The sequence below is a fragment of the Pristis pectinata genome, chromosome 7 (genome assembly GCF_009764475.1).
Source record: "Pristis pectinata isolate sPriPec2 chromosome 7, sPriPec2.1.pri, whole genome shotgun sequence".
NCBI lineage: Eukaryota > Metazoa > Chordata > Chondrichthyes > Rhinopristiformes > Pristidae > Pristis > Pristis pectinata.
This window is the reverse complement of record NC_067411.1, coordinates 17,790,168-17,814,056: the sequence shown is the minus strand read 5'-3', so window position 1 is coordinate 17,814,056 and position 23,889 is coordinate 17,790,168. Positions and strand designations below refer to the sequence as shown.

The 23,889-nt window shown below is 43.0% G+C and overlaps 1 protein-coding gene across 1 annotated transcript in view; it reads right to left on the bottom strand.

Moving 5' to 3' along the window:
* The window catches only part of tenm3 (teneurin transmembrane protein 3), a 712,909-nt gene that overhangs the window by 416,595 nt on the left and 272,425 nt on the right, over positions 1-23,889 (bottom strand). Inside the window, exon 5 of the mRNA XM_052020035.1 lies at positions 21,025-21,306. Coding sequence (XP_051875995.1) covers positions 21,025-21,306 — 282 coding nt within the window. The remainder of the gene's footprint in view (positions 1-21,024; positions 21,307-23,889) is intronic.

Here is a 23,889-nt window from a genome sequence, read left to right as displayed (position 1 = left end):
TTGAATTTTGGAGTTGGAGGAGAATTATCCAGCTACTGACCAGCAATGACTTTCTGGACATGCTCATTAGAATAATATCAAATTCAAATTGTATTGTCTTGAAATTTAGCTTTGGTTGGTCTTGCTGAACACACTATTTAGTGAATTGCACTCTTGCCTCCAAAGTTGATTTCATTAGAATTAATTTCAGAGAGAACTGGAATGCACAGCCTGAGAGAGAGGTTGAAACTGGGTCACTGACAGCATTTAGGAAGTGTGTAGATGAGCACTTGAATCAATAGAAGGTTATGAACCAAGTGCGGGGAGATGGGATTAATTTGGAAAGGTGCCTACTGGTCAGTTGGGCCAAATAGCCTGTTTCAATGTTGCGCTATTCCATGACTCTATACCTCTATAGAGCAGGGTGCACTGACCTCACTGTATCGTGTGTTTATGCTATCAGCGAAGAGTGGATATTGCATAAAACCAGTGCATTTTTTTTTAAATCTTCAAAGAGAGACACTTGCAGGGTAATTTGGGGGCAAATTACCTGATCCAACAAAAAGGCACATATTTTTTCCTCTTTCTGAAGGATTTTCCTCTGATCTGCAAACATACAAAGAAACCTACATTATCTCCAATCCATTTGCGTCCAGAAGAAGGGCCTCGACGGGAAACATCGACTGTCCATTTCCCTCCACAGATGCTGCCTGACCCGCTGAGTTCCTCCAGCATTTTGTTTGTTGCTCCCATTTCCAATCTTTGAATAATGAGTAATTCCTTCTCTCTCAACAAACCAGTAAAATAGTACATTTGGGAATCAACAAATCAATCCATTGATCTAACATGACTAATGATCAGCGTCTCACAAAATGTCACAGTTCACTCCATAATATACATAAGTACTTGAGAGTAAACAATGCTGTCATGTTTGTACACTGAGCCAGTTGAGAGGGGTTTCTTACAAGTAATATTGTATGTAGGAAAGCTCACATTGATAGCTTGAGAGCAATGTCTGGAACTCTTTGCTGTCCTGCAGAATGATAAAATCAATACCAAGTATGATTAGTACACTCTCAATAATATTTCAGAACATGGCATGTAAATGTGATTTGTGAAAAATTAAAGTATACAGTTACTATAATTTGAGAATCCACTAGCACTAAACTAATTGTTTTATCTTCTTGCTGCAGTGTAAAAATTGGGTGTTGGGCATTTAGGATTGAAACAGGAGAAAGTTACTTCACAGGAGGGTGGTGTGAATCTTTGAGGTTCTCTGTTGTGAAGAGTTGTGGAGGCTCGGTTGCTGGGTCTATGCAAGACAGAGGTTAATAGGGCTTTAGATATGAGGAGAATCAAGGGATGTGGGGTTAACATAAGAATATAAGAAAATAGGAGCAAGAGCAAAGCCACTTGGCCCTTCAGGCCTGCCCTGCCTTCCAATATCATCGTGACTGAGCTACCCCAGGCTCAACATCTCTTCTATGCTAGTTCCCCATAGCCTTCAATTCCCGGATCTTTCAAAAATCTATTGACCCACTTTAAATACCCCCACTAACCTACCCTCCAAAACCCGACAGCGCAGAGAATTCCAGAGACTCAGCACCCTCTCCAAGAAGAAGTTCCTACGTACCTCAGTTTTAAATGAACGTCCCCTAATCTTGTATCTATGTCCCCTTGTTTGAGATTCTAAGATTCTTCCACTCATGGAAACATCTCAACATCTACTGTGTCATGCTCCCCTAAGGATCTTACACCTTTGAATAAGATCACCCCTCATTCTTCTAGACTTCCAAAGATTATAAAATCATGAGGGGTGCTCATGATCAAAAGGTGAATGCTCAGTCTTCTTCCCAGGGTAGGGGGGTGGGGTCTAAAACTGAAAGGACATAGCTTTTAGATCAGAGGGGAAAAATTTAAAAGAGACCCAAGGGACAACACTTTTTACACAGAAATGAGCTGCCAGAGGAAGTGGATGAAGCAGGTACAATTACAACAATTAAAAGATATTTAGACAGGTAGATGAATAGGAAGAGTTTAGAGGGATATGGGCCATGCACAGGCATGTTAAGCAACTTGGTTGACATGGACAAGTCGGGCTGAAGGGCCTGTTTCCATGCTGTATAACTCTATGACTAATACAGATCTAATTTCTGTAGCCACTCGTGATAAGATAACCTTCTCAATGGATTGTGACACTACTGAGGAACAGCATCAGCCATGCCCTTATTGAATGGTGGATCAAACTTGAGGGGCCAAACAGCCTACTCTCTGCTTTATCTCCCATGTTCTGTTGTTCTGTTGTCTGAATCTAACATGAGTTGTGGTAGTTAAAATGATGTTTCATCTGACTTAGGCTTCATCAGATCTAGTGCGCTGTTTGGTTTAAATATGAACAGAATTAAGTGAAAATTACAACATTTGGAGAAACCCAGGTATAAAAAAAACTCAAGCTCAATCATGCTAAGCAAGTAAAAATGCACCAAGTCATCAGCTGAGCTACAGGGCCTATCCATAAAATTCATGGCACATGGAAGTAGGGGAGAAAACAACCAAAATATCAGAGCGTATCTATTGCACACTCTTGGTTAAACTTGGAGCAGAGCTTAGAGCACGCTCCCAATTACTGCCTAATTCCCACGAAGAAGCAGATAAACCAAAGGCAGATAAGAGTTCACAATATGTGTATTTAATTTGTGAAGTCTGCAGGTGCAATGCATTTCGGGCCACAACACATGCATCTCTGAACAAAGTGTAGCACTTGCTATCACAGCACAATTCACATAGCTATTTCTTCATGTTACTTGAGTGCCGTTCACTCTGTCAATCCAGCTGATGGTAAACTCAGATAGCCCAGGGGTGAGGCATAGATTACTCAAACTGTCATTAGTTTCTTGCAAGCACCTCATCACAAAGACACACTTTCTGCACTGCGATCGTCCCTCTTCCAGATCCTGCCCCTTTATAAATGGATACAAGAGAATCCCTAATTGAGATACACTACCTGAACACAGTGCTAATTGATAGAAATTACACAGTTACAATTAACTGATTTGATCACTCCGCTTAATGAACAAAATCTTTTCTGCACACAACACAAAATGAAATTTCAAAGATTAAAGACTACTATTCAGATAACAGCTGATACCCTATTGCCCATTGTTGATTGCACAATCTGATACAGCAAGGTTTATTTTCTGCTGCTGTGATTTCCGTTAGCTGGAAATTGGTCAGGACACATCCCTCCTCCAGTGGAATAACCTTCATAACTATTAAACTTATCATCAGAGAAAGAAATCTATCATTCATCCTTTCCTCACAATCGCTTTCACCAGACAAGGAATTACTAATACATGTAGAACCTGGCAAAGGCATTAACTTAAGGATGGGAGGTCTACTTGTTCTTGAAGAACTCAGTATGCTTCAAGAAGCACCATGCGAATAGGCAAAGACTGATAACTTCAGATTGTATTTGAACTCATCACCAATCATGGTATTTACGACTTCCATGGTGTTCTTAGATACACAGAGAATACCATAATAAAAAATCGTAAAAGTGCAGTACAACAGACTCCATGAACGAATGAAAGACGTAGAGTCTCAAAGGTCCAGTGAAATAGAATGAGAGGCAGAGGAATACCATCACTTGCAAGTTCCTCTTCAAGTGATGGAAATATAGTTTTATTCCTTCAATGCTCCTGGACCAAACTCCGATCAGACAGCACCATTCACAAGACAGACTGCAATGGTTTAAAAATGAGGCTCACCGCCATTATTTCTAGAGCTAGAATAAGAGCATGAATTATGTATTCTACTCCTTCATGTTTGCTACACCATTCAATAAGATCATGGATGGTCTTGCATCTCATTTCCACTTTCCGATGCCAACCTTGATCCCCAAAGACCTCTGTCTTGAACATACTTGACAGTTGAGACTCCACAGTCCACATAAGGAGACAATTTCAAAAACTCATGACCCTCTGGGTGAAGACATTTCTTCTCATCTCAGTCTTCAAAGGCCGAACCCTAATTTTGAGACTGTGACTATAATTTACACACCACAGTTGGGATACATTATAATAATTTTGTACCTTTCAATACATCATCCTTGATTCTTCCATTCTCAAGATTGTATGGAACCAGTCCAATCAAATTTTCTTCATATGACAAATCTGCCATTGCAGGAATCCATTCAGCCATTCAGTTCTCGAACCAACCTCCATAACCCAGTAGGGCAACACTATGACCACTTCGCACTACAATGGACTTTTTTTGTTCTAATTGTGATCTTTCCTGGATAATTTATGTTTTTCTTGTGAATGTTGCGCCTCTAATGCTATGTATTGGTATTGGTATTGGTTTATTATTGTCACTTGTACCGAGGTACAGTGAAAAACTTGTCTTACAAACCGATCTTACAGGTCAATTCATTACACAGTGCAGTTACATCAAGTTAGTACAGAGTGCATTGATGTAGTACAGGTAAAAAAAACAGTACAGACTAAAGTGTCACAGCTACAAAGAAAGTGCAGTGCAGTAAGGTGCAAGGTCACAACAAGGTAGATCGTGAGGTCATGAGGTCATAGTCCATCTCATTGTATAAGGGAACTGTTCAATAGTCTTATCACAGTGGGGTAGAAGCTGTCCTTAAGTCTGGTGGTATGTGCGCTCAGGCACCTGTATCTTCTACCCGATGGAAGAGTAGAGAAGAGAGAATGTCTCGGGTGGGTGGGGTCTTTGATTATGCTGGCTGCTTCGCCAAGACGACGAGAGGTAAAGACAGAGTCCAAGGAGGGGAGACTGGTGTCCGTGATGCGCTGGGCTGTGTCCACAACTCTCTGCAGCTTCTTGCAGTCTTGGGCAGAGCAGTTGCCCAATGTGCCTGTGATGCTGCTGCAAGTAAGCTTTTTATTGCACCTGTGCGTACATGACCTTATGCATTTGACAATAAACCCGAATTTGAATTTGATCAAATTGGTGACATTTTACTGCACTCCCTCAATCGTAAATTCATCCTTGCTTAAGCAGGGAGACCAGAGCTGTACACAGTACAGTAAAAACAACGAGATGCTGCGGGAACTCAGCGGGCCAGGCAGCATCCGTTGAGCAAAACAGATGGCCAATGTTTCGGGTCAGGACCCAAGAGTAAAACTCAGATTATTTGGCATGCACCAGACTTTGGTGGTTCCAGACTGGCTGTTTTTAATGGACTATTGGATGTTAATTCTATTAATATCTCAACACTCTTTTAATTCAGTTTCTTTTTTAGATGCTACAGTGTATGATAATAAATTTTCCATTTCGAGTGGAGTGCAGGAACAAGGACCGCAGTAAGGTGAAAGGGAGCATGGAAACAAGGGTCCAGTGAGTTTGACGGGGGCCTGGAAACCTGGGCCCAGATGAATGAGGTGGAATGCAGGAACTGGGGCCCCAGTGAATGAGAGGAAGTTCAGGAATCAGAATGAGTGGAAAGGGTGTGAGGCAACCATTCCTTGGTGAGCCAGATGCTTAACCACTGGGATTTCCAAACAGTCAGATAGTGGATCATAGGAGTTATATTGTATTCTACATGTGGGCTCATGAAGACCCTATATAATTGGAGACAGATGCCTCCACTCTTGTGCTCAAATCCAAATTCAGAACCTGGACTTATGAAACTTCTGTTGAATTCAAATTAAGGTTGGTACTTTAAACACAAAATATATGAAGTGGATAACGCAGCTCTAACAACAATCAAGAAAGCGAACACCATCCAGAACAGAGCAACCTGCTTGACTGGCTCTTTTGCAGCAGCCCAAACATTCACTCTCTCTATCTACCATCTAGAAAATGCACCCAGGCTACACTGACAGCAACTCCCAAACCCATGACTTCTGTTACCAAGGTAATAGGAGTATGGGTAGACCATTCACCTGAAGGTTGTGCTCCAAGTCACTAACCATCTTGATTTGAAAATACAGCACCTTTCCCTCATCATTCATCCTGGAACTCCCTACCTAACAACACTGTGGGAGTACCTTTCACCAGAAAGACTGCTGCTATTCAAGAAAGCCGCTCACCACCACTGTCTCAAGGGCAATTACGTATGAGCAATAATACTGGCCTTGCTCAGATCCTGAAAAGTTATTAAGTAAGTATAAACTACACTGCATGAGAGAAATATGTTAGGAAATAATAGCTGGTAGTATCCAGGAAGTTAGTGACATATAAAACTTCTATGCTGCTATGAAACACAAGCTGAACAATTGCCAAATGTTGCTCCAAGTTTATCTGGCAATCAGCAGAATAAGAACAATATAATCAGTCTTTTGAAAAGTAAAACGTTCCAAATGCTGGAAACAGTAAATGGTAGAAATACTCAATAGGTCAGGCAGTAACAACGGAGAGAGAAACTAGACTGCTGTGGCTCATGAAGACCCAGTTGACTTTTAAAGCAGAAAACAAACTGTTGGAGGAACTCAATGGATCAGTCCAGATGAAGAGTCTCAACCCGAAACATCGACTGTCCATTTCCCTCCACAGATGCTGCCCTACCCGCTAAGTTCTTCCAGCAGTTTGTTTTTTTGCTCCAGGTTCCAGTATCCGCAGTCGCTTGTGTCTCCTCTGACCGAGATGTTGCCTGTGGTGGAATGTCTCAGTTACGAGGAGACACTGGACAGGCTGCGTTTGTTTGTCTTAAAGCAAAGCAAGCTGAGGTGGGACCTGACAGAGGTATAGGTGAGCAGCATAGATGGGGTAGATAAAACATTTCCCCATGGCAGAGATGTCTTAAGACCAGAGGGCATCTGTGCAAGGTTTTTTTGTCACCTGGGTGTTTAGAATGAGGAACACAACCTGAGATGATGGAGGAATATTCTGAAAGAGTACTTGAATTGTCAAGGGATAGAAGGCTGCAAAGTGCTAGTAAAGGGATTAGAACAGATAGGCACTTCATGGTCTGCTTGGGCTTGGTGGGCCAAAGGGCCTGTCTCTATGCTGAATGACACTTTAACTATGAAATCGTGATCATGATTCTGGTTACATTCTGCACTGATATCAACACCTAGAAATTATTCAAGCAAAGCAAGCAGGTTAATCATCAGCACTATCAAAAAGAAATCATGTCCCCATTGACCCTCACCAATTTTTATAGATGCACCATATCTGGATGCATCACGGCTTGGTATGGCAAATGCTCTGCGAGACCACAAGAAATTGCAGAGAGTTGTGAACACAGCTCAGTCCATCACGGAAACCAGCCTCCCTTCCATGGACTCTGTCAACATTTCTCGCTGCCTCGGAAATGCAGCCAACGTAATCAAAAACCCCTCCCGCCATGGATGTTCTCTCTTCTCCCCCCTTCCATCGGGGAGAAGGTACAAAAGCTTGAAAACACACACCACCAGGTTCAAGAACAGCTTCTATCCTGCTGTCAGAAGATTCTTGAACAGACCTCTTATACATTAAAGACGATCTCGTCACCTCACAATCTACCCTGTCATAGCCCTTGCACCTTATTGTCTACCTACACTGCACTTTCTCTGTAACTGTAACATTATATTCTGCATTCTGTTATTACTTTTCCCTTTGTACTACCTCGATGTACCTATGCTTTGAAATGATCTGTACAGATGGCATGCAAAACAAAGCTTTTCACCGTATCTCAGTACATATGACAATAATAAGCCAATTACCAAATCAAACAATAAGTTGAAGGCAAAATAAAAACATCTGCAGATGTTGCAAGTCTGAAATGAAAACCAAAATACTGCATCTGTGGAAGGTGAAACAGAGCTAACATTTCAGGTTGAAGACCCTCCATCAGAATTGCAAAAGAGAGACTTTAATTGTAGGCAAGAAAAGTTCAGCTACCAAAAGTTCTGACCAGCAAGGGTCTCACATTTTTTTTTGAGTGGCTGTGAGCATTTCAGTGCAAACAACACTCTATAAATGCAAACCAGGTTTTGATTGCATATGAACTGGAGGCTTGCAGTCCTTCTCCTGTCAGTTTCCTGAATAACTTCCAAGGAAACAGTTTGATACTGATTCACACACACAGAGGGGGTCTTCTCAGTTCAATCCCCCCTCCATGTTGAGTTAGCTGCTCTTGTTTATCTTCCTCTTGTTGAAGGTACCTGCTCTTGTGGTAATAGCCAGTGGCAACTCTCCTCGGTCTTGTCTAAGTGGCATTATTCATTACAGATCCCCCCTGGCAGTGCCTTTGGACATCGTGACCACAGGGATTCATCTGCAATAAACCTGTCAACATGAGCACACTTGCATCAAGGTGCAATGAATAGTAATAATTAGTGAGAAGTTTGGCCAATTTTGCCTTTTGCTATGTGGGAACACTAACATTTCACTGCCCAGAATATAGCTGAGAGTAACTCCTTGATCATGAAAAACAAAGCATAAAGTTAATCAGGAAACAACATGACCTACATTGCTCAATCGATATGTTATGATGTTTATAGTCATAAGGTAAGGTCAACAATTAACTTGCCTGCTGACCATACAGCTTTGCACTTTCTGTACATGTAATGGTATGGGAAACTTGGCCCAGATCACACACCACTGATAATATCTTCCGATAATATTCTCTTAACAAGAATCAAGGGGTGTTCAGACTGTGGAGTTTGAGGTAATTAATAGATTGATAAAGTAAACAGAGAGAAGTTATTTCTGCTGCAGTTGGAGGGTGGAGAAGGGTATATGTCCAGGACAAGGTTGTGTGGGGGCACAACCTTAAAATCGTGAGGTCATAGTCCATCTCATTGTATAAAGGAACCGTTCAATAGTCTTATCACAGTGGGGTAGAAGCTGTCCTTAAGTCTGGTGGTACGTGCCCTCAGGCACCTGTATCTTCTACCCGATGGAAGAGGAAAAAAGAGAGAATGTCCTGGGTGGGTGGGGTCTTTGATTATGCTGGCTGCTACACCAAGACAATGAGAGGTAAAGACAGAGTCCAAGGAGGGGAGGCTGGTGTCCGTGATGCACTGGGCTGTGTCCACAACTCTCTGCAGCTTCTTGCTGTCCTGGACAGAGCAGTCGCCGTACCAAGCCGTGATGCATCCAGATAGGATGCTTTCTATGGTGCATCGGTAAAAGTTGGTGAGAGTCAAAGGGGACAAACCAAATTTCTTTAGCCTCCTGAGGAAGTAGAGGCGCTGGTGAGCTTTCCTGGCTGTGGTATCTACGTGATTTGACCAGGACAGGCCGGTGGTGATGTTCACGCCCAGGAACTCGAAGATCTCAACCCTCTCGACCTCAGCACCATTGATGTAGACAGGTGCATGTACACCGCCCCCTTTCCTGAAGTCAATGACCAGCTCTTTTGTTGACATTGAGGGAAAGGTTGTTGTCATGACACCATTCCACTAAGCTCTCTATCTCCTTCCTGTACTCCGTCGTGATTGGAGGCACTTCTTCACACAAAGGAGAGTGGGAATCTAGAAGCTAATCTCATAGGCACTTTAGCCCAGCTGGTCCATGCTGACCAAAATGCCCATCTAAGCTAGTCTCATTTGCCTGTGTTTGGCCAGTACCCCTCTAAACCTTTCCTATCCATTTACCTGTCCAAATGCCTTTTAAATGTTGTTACTGTACCTGCCTCAACCACTTTCTCTGGCAGCTTGTTCCATGTATGCACCACCTGCTGCATGAAGAAATTGTCCCATAGGTGCCTTTTAAATCTTTCCCCTCTCACCTTATTCCTATACCTTCCAGTTTTTGATCCTGATTTTTTTATTGTTCTGATGAAGGTTCCCAGACCTGAAACACTAACTGTTTCTCTGTCCACAGATGCTGCCTGACCTGCTGAGTGTTTCCAGCATGTCATGTTTTCATTTCACATTTGCAGTGTCTGCAGTTCTTTTAAAATTTTCCTATAGCCTTCCCAATTACTTACTTTCTGCGCCTGTCAATAGATAGGTTGGGGGCTCTACTTTTTCTCCCTTTTTTGTATTAAGTGTCCACATCAGCACAATAGTACTTCTACAAATCATTAATTAAAGATTTTACAGATGCTGCAGCCATCATCAAGGACAGCAAAATTAAAAGAGCAATCTCATCAGTTTAAGGGATTTACAGCACAGCTTAATCCTGATAAATCAAGGAACCCCTTTCAAATATGACTCCAAAAATAAGGAAAATGTTCACCTCTCAATAAAGAGGATTTAGCCTTCATGGAGAACTGTCGATATATGAACTGGAAAATAAAATGGAGCATAAGGATTTTGGCAGTGAGGGAAGGGCTATCAAAAGAAATGCTTGTAACCTTTGCCTCACTTCACAGAAAGCTGAAGGAATAGAGGAAGATTGCTTCTCACAGCAAATTATAAGTTATCTTGTGTAAACTGTGTATTTTTCTATCACTATTGGCTTTGACCACAGCAATACCTCGGTTTTCATGCAAGATTACATACTGTCAGGTACTGATTACAGTAAGTGGTTCGAAAACAGGCCCTCAATCCACGCCCCATCAGATGTTCTCTACAAAGAGACACTGATCTTTGGTTGATTGCAAGGTTCATGATGGATTGTGGATGTGCAATAGGCTCACAAGGAAACAGGAGCAGGAGTAGGCCATTTGGCTCCTCAAACCTGTCCTGCCATTCAATATGATCACGGGTGATCTGCTCCAAGCCTTCTCTTCTGTGCCAGCTCTCCACAGCTTTCAATTCCCTGATCTTTAAATGCCATACAAAGAAAAAAAGCATTGTATTATATGTCCCAGGACAGAATGCACATAAGTTGATAGGCACAGGCCTCTCGGTTCTCACAGGGCAAGGATGAGCATCTCATGCATCTGTGAGGCAAATTGCAGTCCCAATTTACATTTTATTTCTTGATGAGGAAAGAAAACAAAATTTTTAAAAAATGCAAATGAGAAACAGAAAATAGGGGAACAGCAAAATGGTTGGCCTGCAATAATAGGGAGACCATGTGAAGTAACACAGAGAACCACACTAACTCTTCAGAATCTCTGTTGTAAGAACACCAATCTATCCTTAATAATTGAGCTGTCACACACTCCCAAAACTAAAAGGTTGCATTTTAAGCAGATTTCAGACATAAATTAACTGATATTTTTTCACTTAAATATGGCCCAATAATCAGGATAATTTCTTTGTTCTACTGAGGGTGACTCCAGCCAAATTTAAGGGGGGAGAAATTAAGAAGCAGAGATAGGGTCTCCAGCAAGAATCTGTTTCTCTTGGCAGAGAAGTCAATAATGAGAGGACAGAGATGGAAGGTAATTGGATTTGAGGAAACATTTTCCACACAAAGTATGGTGGGATCCGCTTTGCCCTGAAAGGATGGTGGAGTAGGAAACCCCCATCCAAGCAATGACATTTTCTGAAGCTTAAGGTAGAAATAGTTTGGCTGTTAAGAAGCTGAAGCTAAATAGAAAGGCGCTGTCTAGTTTTGAGTGGTGGATTTAGTTGGGTTCAAAGGCTGTAAATGAGCTTCAAATCTAGCCACGATCTAGAAGTATTGCATCTTTGCCACGATGCCACAGGTTTGTTACTGGCACCTCTGGAATTGTACAGCATGGTAGTGTAGTGGTTAGTGTAACGCTATTACAGTGCTAGCGACCCGGGTTCAATTCCGGCCACTGTCTGTAAAGAGTTTGTACATTCTCCTGCATGGGTTTCCTCCGGGTGCTCTGGTTTCCTCCCACGTTCCAAATACGTACGGGTTAGGAAGTTGCAGGCATGCTATTTTGGCGCCAGAAGCGTGGCAACACTTGCGGGCTGCCCCCAGAAAACTCTACGCAAAAGATGCATTTCACTCTGTGTTTCGATGTACATGCAACTCATAAAGATCTTCTCTTAACTTATCTATCTTATCAACTGTCCAAGCAAGTAAATTATTAGTAGCTCTGTGGCAATCCACTAATCTCTAGATGGAGTGCAACTGTATGTGTGCTTTAAGGAAAAAAATTGTAATTTTAGATCATCTCCAACAATCTCAAGACTTATCAACATGAATTACATCCAACAAGGTACTTTTGAAATGTGGTCACTGTGGTAATATGGGAGTATGTAATCTCAGAAGTCATCTGATAATTAGAAATCTAACTCCTGGTACTTCATTTGGAACTCCTCAATTGGATCCTTACTTGTTCTCAAGTATCCAATGTGCTGTGGATTATTCAAAGATCCTACTTCAAGTGCAGCAGTTCAAAGTGTTTCAATAGGTGGTGAAAATTTTGGTTTGTAACTGATCATGCCTCTCTAATGTTTGTGAGCAGTTCTCACACCTGAATCTGTTAGGGTAAACTGCTTAACCGTTACAGGAACTCTGACCTGCTGAGTTCTGTGTGGAATTAACAATACCTGGGAATGAGTAACACAGAGCAGAAACTGCAAATGCACACTAACGCCTTCAGATGAATGTAATATTGTGCTGGGTCTCTTTATGTGCACACTACATTTCAGTGTGACCTCTCCTGCTTTGAATTTGGTTTCCTTTTGATTCCCACTCCATCTTGCCCCCAGGGCAACTGAGCAGCATCTGAAGGCACTGCTTCATCTACTGTTTACAAAGGACCGAACTTAAATTGTAGAGGATCTGCTCTATTATTCTTTCTTACTTGAATTTTCAAACTGAAAACTGCTGTTTGATTTCCCAGCTCACAATCTTGGTGTGCCTTTCTCACTTAATCAGAGTCCCTGTTTTCAGCATGTTCTAGTCTGCTTTTGATTCACTGACTTCTTTGAAATACAGAATCATAAAAATGTACAGCACAGAATGAACCCATTCAGTCCCTTGCTTCCATGTTGGCCACAGGGTCGAATTCCACTCTCCATCTCTCAATCCGTGGCCTTGTAGGTTTCAGCTCTTCAGCCACTCATCTGGGCACATCCTAAATGTGACATGGGTTTCCGACTCCCCCATCACAGAAACTGAAAATAGGAATAATAGTGAATTCTGACCCTCACCATTCTTCAGGCGAAAACATTTTTTCCTCAACTACCCTCTAATCCTTCAAGTGAAGGTCCTAAATCTATTCCCTGTAGCTTCGTAGAAGCAAACAATGTGGAAAAATGAGAGCATGGGGAGGCCATTTGGCCTTTCAAGCCTGCTCTACCATTCAATACAATCATAGCTGATCCACTGCCTCCCTATATCGAGCTCCCTTCTAAGGGAAGTATATCCCTCTTTTTGACACTAATTTTAATACACCTTGGCCTCTCTTCCTCGAAGGCCAATCTTTCCCCACAGCTGAACCTCTCCATCCTTGGCAACATCCCTCTCTATTGCAGTCACATGCTTCATGTAATGTGCTTAATGAAAATGTGTACAGCACTGATAAAAATTATGAGAGGCCTAGATAGGGTAGATAGTCAGAGTCTGTTTCCCATGGTAGGGGTGTCTATAACTAGAGGGCATAGGTTTAAGGTGAGAGGAAAGAGGTTGGAAGGGGATCTAAGGAGTAAACTTTTCACTCAGAGTAGCTGGTGCCTGGAATAAGCTGCCGGAGAAGGTGCTGGAGGCAAGAACAGTAACAACGTTTAAGAGGCATGAATGAACAAGCCATAGAGGGATATGGAATTAATGCAGGCAAGCAGGATTGGTGTAGACAGGCATGATGGTTGGCATAGATGTGATGGGCTGAAGGGCCTGTTTCTATGCTGTACAACACTATCGCTCTAGCTGTGGTCGAGCCATCTGTACATAATACCAATGTTGCACGAATGGGCAGGAAATTGTAATGATAACTAATGGACAGATATATGTACTCAACCCTGAGGCTCCATCCCTGTGACAGGGATGTTAAAAATGAAGCCCATATCTAACTTTGTAGGCTGAATGCAAATTGGTTGCAGAATCTCCTCTCCATCCCAACAAAACAGTGACTACACTTGTGAAATACTTCACTGGTAGGAATTCTGTTAGGAATGTATGAAGCTGCAAGAAGGTTGAAAATTCTTTCTTTACCCACTCAGCAACTTTGGGAGCTCTTTATTCAAATATAATCAGCAAATTTCTACTGCATTCTTTAATGGCCACACTGTAAAGTAGCTTAGAATTTGTCATAGCTTGTGAGAGGGAGAATTGATTCTAGGTCAGAGCCATCCTTTTCATCTCAGATAAAAGCGATCAGAAGGAAATTGGCGATTTGCAACTATTCTGCATCATGTTTTTTTCAATTTGTGAGCCACTGTTAATTAAGGCTGAGATGTCACTCTAAACACTGTACAAAAAAAGTGGGAGGGAATGTGTTCCAAGCTTTCGCATTTAATTGAACACCCTGAGGGAGCTCCCAATATCGATGGCTCCAGTCTCCAAAGGACAGGTTCATTTTATGACAAGCAATACATGTCTCCATCAATGGTCTTTCAAATAAAACTCCCTCATTTCATATAAAGGAACCAAGGGAAGAAACGTCTTATTTACTCATGCACAGATATTGGCACCACCAGCACTTGATGCCCATTCCTAATCACCCTTGAATTAAGAGGGTAGCAGGTCTTTAGAAAGGGTAATCAACATTGGTATGAGTATGGAGTCACATACAGACGACATTAGTAAACTCATTGAATTTTTACAATAATCTGAGTGGTTTAGTCATCTTTTTTGATGCTAGCTTTATAATTATACATTTTTTATTTAATTAACTGAACTTAAATGCCCCAGATACCACCTGAAATTTGAATGTATGCCACCAGATCATTAGTCGATGCCTCCAGATTACTAGCCTAGTAATGCTGCTTCACATTGAATGATTTCAAACAGCGCTCCTGAACCCTCATTCTGTCACCATCACTCCCACCATCTACTGTTGTGGATTTTCTTTGAAGTTTCTACTTAACATGAATATTAACAACATCAAAGGAACAGTCAAGAATTACAGAGTCCAATGGAGTAAAAGAGTTGAATTAATATCATTCGAGACCCATCATTAATCTCGGGTACTTTATTGATTCTGTCATTTCGACTGTGTATGTTATTAATCCAGCTCTCTCATCCTGTCACGGACTGTCAGGGCCAGTAACTCCCTCACCAGCTCACACAATTAAGTCATTAGTATTCAACATTTAAACACATACTCAACAGAAACAAAGAACAATAGCTGTTGTTTAACTTCAGCCTGGTTTTTATTCATTTTGATCTACAGTTTTACAATTATCTGCCTTCCCTGTCAGTAAAATGGAATGTGGCCTCGGAGAGCAAAATTTCCTTCCTGTGCAACAAAATATTCCCTTATTCCCTGAAGGTGCTGACTGAACTACTGCCCAGTACCGCAGGTGCCTATAGCTCAGGACCGCTTTACCTTGGGGGCCTTTTGTATCAAACCTTGCACTGTTGTTAATGCTGTGCAGGTGTGAATCTTTAATGAACTGATGGAAAGTAAACACAGCAGCATTCCAAGTCTAGAGGGGCGAAAATGCCTCCCTTGACCATCTCAGGAACAACTGTACTCAGATCAACAAGATAGAAACCTTAAAGAAAGGGAGGTTTGATCTAATTTCACTTCAGGGCCCTAGTACCAAGGTTTCGGTGAGTTTGTCACATTTGGAAAAATAATTATCCGCAATTACTAAGTGCGAATGAAAGAATTGCATTCTTGTTTCCCTCTCTCAACTTGAGGAGTCACAGGGAATGGTGTACTTTTGAAAAATTGTGCATATTCCCCCTGCAACTCTTCAGGACAACTTGGACAAAGCTGTCTTGAGGGTTCCCATTGTTGGACTTGACCAGGAAATTCTGATCTCTCCATAACTCATGGAGACCTGACCCCATGATCACCAGAGTGCTGATGTCCAACAGCCCGATCTGCTTCCCCCAAACAAACCATCACTCGAGTTCCAGGCCTTGACCCCACAATTATCCAAGTCTCAGACCCAACCACCCTGATCTGACAGCTCAAGATCCCACCCCACTATCTGCCTCCTCCAGACTCTGAAATCTCCCTCTTCTCTGGATTTAGTACCCACCAGCCCCATCCACCAACTCCCTGGACCCAATCAACCCTCCGACCTACTACACCCCTTATCCATGTCCACCAACATTCAAGCCACAGTTCGTGATGGCTCCCTGTTGCTGCCCCAGCATTAGCTCATTCATTCCGAGAACTAGAAAATGTATACAGATTTGTATTTTTCCAATGAACTGCAGTATAATTTCCGTCAAAAATTACAACTGTAAAGAACAAGTGGGGAGCAGGGACAAAAATCATTCCTTGAACAACTTTAGCAAGAACAGAAAAGAGTAAAATCTTGCAGTAAGCCCCAGCAGTCAGGATTTACAGCAGTTATTATTTCTTTTGATGTTCTTCAGTTTCCTTGCCCTTCAGGAATTAGCTCTCCTATGAGCCACTAAGAGAGCCTGTGTTTTTCTTGAGGTAACTGTTGAAGCTTTTTGGCAATGCTGGCCGCCATCAGTCAGGACACTGAGTATAGAAGTTGGGAGGTCACGGTGCAGTTGTACAAGACGCTGGTGAGGCCGCACTTGAAGTATTGTGTTCAGTTTTGGTCACCCTGCTGGAGGAAAGATGTTACTAAAATGGAAAGAGTGCAGAAAAGATTTACAAGGATGTTGCCAGGACTCAAGGGACTAAGTTATAAGGAGAGGTTGAACAGGCTTGAACAGAGGTAGGAGACTGAGAGGTGATCTTATAGAGGTGTATAACATTAAAAGGGGCATAAATAGGGTGAATGCACTCAGTACTTTTCCCAGGGTTGGGGAATCAAGAACGAGAGGGCATAGGTTTAAGGTGAGAGGGGAAAGATTTTAAAGGAATTTGAGGGGCAACTTTTTTTACACAGAGGGTCATATGTATGTGATCTAAGCTGCCAGAGGAAATGGTTGAGGCAGGTACAATAACAGCATTTAAAAGACAGTTGGACAGGTACATGGATTGGAAAGGTTTGGAAGGTTATGGGCCAAACGCGGGCAAATGGGACTAGCTTGGATGGGCATCTTGGTTGGCATGGACCACTAGGGCCTAAGGGCCTGTTTCTGTGCTGTATGACTCTTTGACTTCCCGGGGAACTTGGACCCAGGTTGAGACTGTATGATTTTCTGCTGCTGGCCAGCTTGAGTTGTGAGTACGTCCAGGGGTTAAAACTACACTGGTCCCACGCTCACTCTATGGATTGGAAGAAGGTAAGGAAGCCTGGAACTGTTATTGCTCTGTCTTAAGAGATTTCTGCTGCTGCTGCTGCTGTAGCATTTTTGAGACTGTATGCCGTTCAATAGCACATCTGGGATAAGACGGCAGTCTCTGCACTTGTACAGCTTTAACAAGACAAGCAACCAAGCCCTGTTTAACCTTCTTCATGTATTATCAAGCTGCCAAGGAGATTGAATCAAATGATTAACTACTGCACTGAGTGTAGTGCCTCACAAGTTGAGGGATCAATTGCTGGTTTTGTAAAACTGCTCACGTGTTGGGAGATGCATTCCAGCCAGCCTGTCAATGTTAGCTGGGCAGGGTTCCCACAGTGTCCTTGTGCTGGTCTGGCCTCCCTATACCACAGAGCCTACAGAGTGTATGGGCTTTGCTGTGCAGTCAGCTTGGACAATGCTGACCAGCAACATCAAATCTTTCTACTTCCACTTATTAATAAGCAGAGTTGCTCTGACCCTGACTTGACTTTGAGGATGGATCTTCGGTGGGTGGAGACATGCTTCACAAAGCACCTGGATGAGCACCTACAGCACCAAGGCTGGGAAGGGGGATTAACCTGGTATGGCAATTCAAATGCGCAGTAATGTAAGAAGCTGCAGAGATTAGTGGACTCTGCCCAAAACATCACGGGCACTTCCCACGCTACCATTGGTAGTATCTATAAGAGGCACTGTCTCAAGAAGACAACTTTCATCATCAGAGATCCCCACCATCCGGGCCATGTCATCGTCTCATAGCTACCACTGGGAAGTTTGGTCCCACACCACCAGACTCAAGAACAGCTTCCCTTCAACCATTTGCTTTTTGAACCAACTGGCACAACCCTAATCACTACAGTTTAGTAGCACTATAAGTACTTTGATCACTTTGCACGAAATTGGACTTTTTTATTGTTTTAATTGTGTTCCTTCTTGTAAAATTGAGTATAATTTATGTTTACTTTATGATTTTCTTGCGAATGCTGCTTGTATGATGCTATGTACTTCTGATGCTGCTGCAAGTAAGTTTTTCATTGCACCTGTGCATACATGTACTTGTGCACATGACAATAAACTCAACTTTGACTTCGACCCAAACTCCATTCTCAGCCAGCATGAACACAATGGGGTGAAAAGCATTCTGTACCATAAACTTCAGTGATTCAGTGAAGTGGACCTGGCTCCCGGGCCGAGTGCTCAGATCTTGTGCTGATCGGCTGGCAGAAGTATTTGCGGACATATTCAACCTCTCCCTGCTTCAATCTCAGGTTCCCTCCTGTTTTAAGAAGACCATTATCATCCCGGTACCAAAGAAAAGCAAGGTAACATGCCTCAATGACTACCGACCAGTGGCTCTGACATCCACCATCATGAAGTGCTTTGAGAGGTTGGTCATGGCACACATCAACTTCAGCCTACCAGACAACCTGGACCCATTGCAATTCACCTATCAGCGAAACAGGTCTACAGCGGATGCCATCTCCCTGGCCCTATGCTCAGCTCTGGAGCATCTGGACAGTAAAGACACATACGTTAGACTATTGTTCATTGACTACAGCTCTGCCTTCAATACAATAATTCCAAGCAAGCTTGTCACCAAACTCCGAGACCTAGGACTCAACACCTCCCTCTGTAACTGGATCCTTGACTTTCTAACAAACAGACTGCAATCAGTGAGGATAGGCAGCAATACCTCCGGCACAATTATTCTCAACACTGGTGCCCCACAAGGCTGTGTCCTCAGACCTCTACTCTACTCCCTATACACTCATGACTGTGTGGCCAGATTCTGCTCTAACTCCATCTACAAGTTTGCAGATGATACCACCGTTGTGGGCTGTATCTCAAACGGTGATGAGTCGGAGTACAGGAAGGAGGTAGAGAGCTTAGTGGAATGGTATCATGACAACAACCTTTCCCTCAATGTCAACAAAACTAAAGAGCTGGTCATTGACTTCAGGAAAGGGGACGGTGTACATGCACCTGTCTACATCAATGGTGCTGAGGTCGAGAGGGTTGACAGCTTCACGTTCCTGGGAGTGAACATCACCACCAGCCTGTCCTGGTCAAATCATGTAGATGCCACGGCCAAGAAAGCTCACCAGTGCCTCTTCTTCCTCAGAAGGCTAAAGAAATTTGGTTTGTCCCCTTCGACTCTTACCAACTTTTACCGATGCACCATAGAAAGCATCTTATCTGGATGTATCATGGCTTGGTATGGCAACTGCTCTACCCAAGACCACAAGAAGCTGCAGAGAGTTGTGGACACAGCCCAGAGCGTCACGGACACCAGCCTCCCCTCCTTGGACTCTGTCTTTACTTCTCATCGTCTTGGTGAAGCAGCCAGCATAATCAAAGACCCCACCCACCCGGAACATTCTCTCTTCTCTCCTCTTCCATCAGGTAGAAGATACAGGAGCCTGAGGGTATGTACCACCAGACTTAAGGACAGCTTCTACCCCACTGTGATAAGACTATTGAATGGTTCCCTTATACAATGAGATGGACTCTGACCTCATGATCTACCTTGTTGTGACCTTGCACCTTATTGCACTGCACTTTCTCTGTAGCTGTGACACTTTACTCTGTACTGTTATTGCTTTTTACCTGTACTACATCAATGCACTCTGTACTAACTCAATGTAACTGCACTGTGTAATGAATTGACCTGTACGATCGGTTTGTAAGACAAGCTTTTCACTGTACCTCGGTACAAGTGACAATAATAAACCAATACCAATACCAGTTTGGTCTTGGATAGTTCCTGAGGTAAACCCCCACCCTGCTTCAGCTGATGTGTCGACTCCTTCCGTGGCCCACTCAGTCCTGCAGCTCAAGTCCTGATGCTGAGCTGGACCCCTTGCATTAGCAAGCTCAAGCTTTCTGTTTCCAGGACGCAAACACATTTAACCAACGAACCAGATGCCAAGCTGTATCGTAACAAGTTGTGGCAGATCAGAAAAAGAAAAGCCTCCTCGACTGCCAAGCGAACTGATTGCTCACGTTGGTGCAATTGCCTCACATGCAACTACTTCGGACGAGCCTGCAGTATCACACTAACATTCAAGCTTCTTTAGGGGTGAAGGCACAAGGCTTTTACCCCTTTGGGTAACACCATTTGCCCAACTAAATGATCTCCAGAGTCCAACCTGGTCTCCAGTCGGACCTGTACAATGAACTTTCAGTGCTTTAGGTACAAGTTCAGTTTTTCAACATCTTGCTTTAATTTTGCTTTTTAACCAAAGTGAACTTGTACCCTGATATCTAGCCACCCACTCTCACTCCTCTCCCAAGTATTATTATTAAGTGGCATCTTTGCCACTTACCCATTCACAAGAATCTATGCAGTTTTGCCAAGATTTCTTGACAAAGAATATACCAGGGCATCTTTGATTTGTTGAAAGTCCACAGACAATTTCTATTGAGAATACATAGGTGCCACAGCAGATATAAATCTTTCTTTCTTCTCCCCCGCCTCTCCCCTTCTTTAAAGCTGAACCCATCAAATGCTCATTAATCTCCCAACTGTTCCTGATTCCTCAGCCCAGACTGTCAGCAATATCATCAGAGAATTCACAAGGCAAATTAATCATGGTTTAGACAACGCTTCATCTCAAAATGTATCCAAGAGCACGATAGAAGCCCCTGGCATAATGCCGCTCATCTGATGCTACCTATTGATTTTGTTCATGTCGTGCTTAACATCTATGAAAAATGTGAAAAGGAACTTTTTCCTGTTAAGGTTCAGAAAGTAAGAGGGAAAGAGGGAGAGGAGAGAGAGTGAGAGGGAGAGATATAGAAAGAGAGGAAGAGAGAGGGGGAGGAGAGGATGGGAGGAGGAAGAAAGATTGTGATAAAGGGAGGGAAAGAGAGTAGGAGGAATAGGGTAGGGGTTGAGAGAGACTTACTCGCAAGTTAAGATGACGAAGGAATCTCTGAACTCACCATTCTCACTGTCCGACTTGTTGTTTTCATGCTCGGTGTCAGTCAGTGTGAGCGCTGAGTTGGAACGACTGGACAGGCAGGAGCTGCGCCCGGATTTGACTCCCCTGCCCCACAGCCTCATGGCGTGCTCCGGGGACATCACTCCTTCATTTTCCGTGTCAGCGTCCGAGCCTGCGTTCACGGAGTACCCTCGGTGGGGGAGCCCCATCTCCGAGCAGAACGCCAGCCCCCTTCGAGTGGTGGGCTCACAGATTCCCAGTTCCCTCAGGGAGAAGTTTGCCCCTGTTGTGGGAATAATAGTGGAAATGAGCTTTGTTCCTTATTCCCTTCTTAATCGTATTTTTAAAAATACAAGCAAAAGCAAGTACACACACACACACACACACACACACACACACACACACACACACACACACACACACACACATACACATACACACACACACACACACACAGGTTTGGGATTCACTCAGGTGTCAAGGAGAGGAGTCTTGTTAAGCTGATGGTGTGAGGTGGTCAAGTCCTTTTCTTTTGTTTGCTGAATTCCAGCATCTCAGCCCTGCTTGATCACCTCAAGCCCCTGTCACCAACATTCAGGTGTCAAACAAAAACAAACAGGCAGGTATGGAAGGAACTGGGGAGCTGGGAAAATGTTTTACAAAGCACTGAGGGACAAAGAAGGAAGAGTTGGAAGGCCATGGAATGTGTGAAAACCGATAGCTGGCCTTTGTCTCAACTCCTCTGAGCTTGACCACCAAAACAATGGTCCAACGCTTACCAGACTGCAGGAGTGATGACACCTGTCACAAAGGAGCAGTGCAGAAGGCTGACGCTGGCCTTCCTATTGTCAGCCTTTTAAAGAGTGCTCATTCTCATAGAGTTCCAGACCATTACAGTGCTGAGCACATAGCTTTGGTTCTTCTTTCAGAATTTCACACCTCTTTAAAATATATTTTTCCCTCTAATCCATCTCCTGCAGCCTGCTTCAGCCTTTTAGCCAAGTTGGTTCAATAGCTGAACAACGCATGGAAGGATCCCGGGCACTGTAGTCATTGAAGGCCCAATTACGAAAGAGTAGTTCTTGTCCGATAGCACAAGGTCCCTGTCGTGACCATTATTTCTATTTCTGGCCTTCTGAACAGTCTCCATTTTCATCACTCTCCCACTGGAGGCTCTATCTTCACTTGCAAGGCCCTGAGCACTGGAAGACTCCATCTGGATCTTGCCCTCTTCTCGCTGCTACCATCAGGCAGGAGGTATAGAAGCCTGAAGTCCCACACCACCAGGTTCAGACAACTTTCCTGCAACCATCAGGTTCTTAAACCGACTTGCACAATCCTAAACCTACCTCAGCAACAGAACAATACGGACCACCTCTTGCACTACCATGGATTTGTCTCTGATTGTGTTTTTTTACACTAATGCCTTGTTTTACACAGTTGTTTTTTTACTGTCTGGTATAATTTATATATAATTTATGTATCTTTGTGTTCTGTGTGTTGTCTGAACCCATGTGCCTGTGATGCTGCTGCAAGCAAGTTTTTCATTATACCTGTACCTCACCATACTTGAGCACTTGACAATAATTTCGACTTGACTTGCCTTACTCACCTCCTTTAAGATGCTCAATAAAGCCTTCCACATTGTTCATCAGACTGATCCCTGGGATGACAGGGCTGGTGCATGAAGAGAGATTGCACCAACTTATTTTCACTAGACTTTAGAAGAGAGAAGTGTTCTCATAGAAACCAAGAAAGTTCCAACAGGAGTGGACAGATTAAATGCAGGAAGGATGTTCTGGATGGCCAGGGAGTCCCATCTCAGGATAAGGGATAAAGCCCAGTAGGACTGAGATGAGGAGAAATTTCTTCTCCCAAAAAGTGGTTAATCTGTGGAATTTTCTCCTACAGAAAGCAGTTAAGTTAAAATCATTAAAATATATTCAAGAAGAAAGTAGATACTGTTCTTTGGATTAGAGATATAAAGGGATGTGGAGAGAAAACTGGAAAAGGGTATTGAATCTGGGTGATCAGCCATGATCATACTGAATTGCAGAGCCAGCTCGAAGAGCCAAATGGCCTTCTTCTGCTCCTATTTTCCATGTTTCTAAGCTTGATCAAGTTTTTTACCACCTGTCCTAATACTTGCTTCTCTGGCTCAGTGTCAAATTGCATCCAATAACTCCTCTGTGTAGCATTTTAGGACTCATTACTCATTACAAAATGAAACAGACTATAGAAGTTGGGTTGAGGCACTCACAGGACAAACCTTTTGGGCACTGGTAAACATTGCAGAGTTGCTGAGTGCCCTTTCAGTGCCACTGGTTTGGGGGAAGGTGCACTGGGCAGTCAGCAGAGGTGGCACAAGGCAGGGGTACTGGAGTTTTTTGTCTTGGTGATGGACTTCTGCACAGGATTCATTCCGATTGTGTAGCAGATAGCTGAAGGCAGTCATATTATGGGGAAATCACAGGAAATGGAACATTTCTAGAAGTGCCTTCCACAGAGAAGAAAAATTTTAATCCACTCTGGTGTGTTGAAAATCCCAACAGCATTCTGGCTGATTAATCACAATAGAGTCACACCAGGCTCTTTGGGAACCATGCAGAACAATTTTTCAGAACCACATACACCAATTTTTCAAAACGTCTAAGATTTGTACATGTAGATCAAACTGACTTGGTTCTAACTGATCCATTGTATTCCCTGGTGAAGTTACAATGCAGTTTACCTGAATGAGTTCTGCACAGAGATGCATCCTCATTACAAATTTATGTCTTAGCACTTCTTCTTGGACCTCCATTTGATTGTAATGGTGACCATTTCTACTGCAACTTGATGAATGGCACAGAATTATATTTACAGA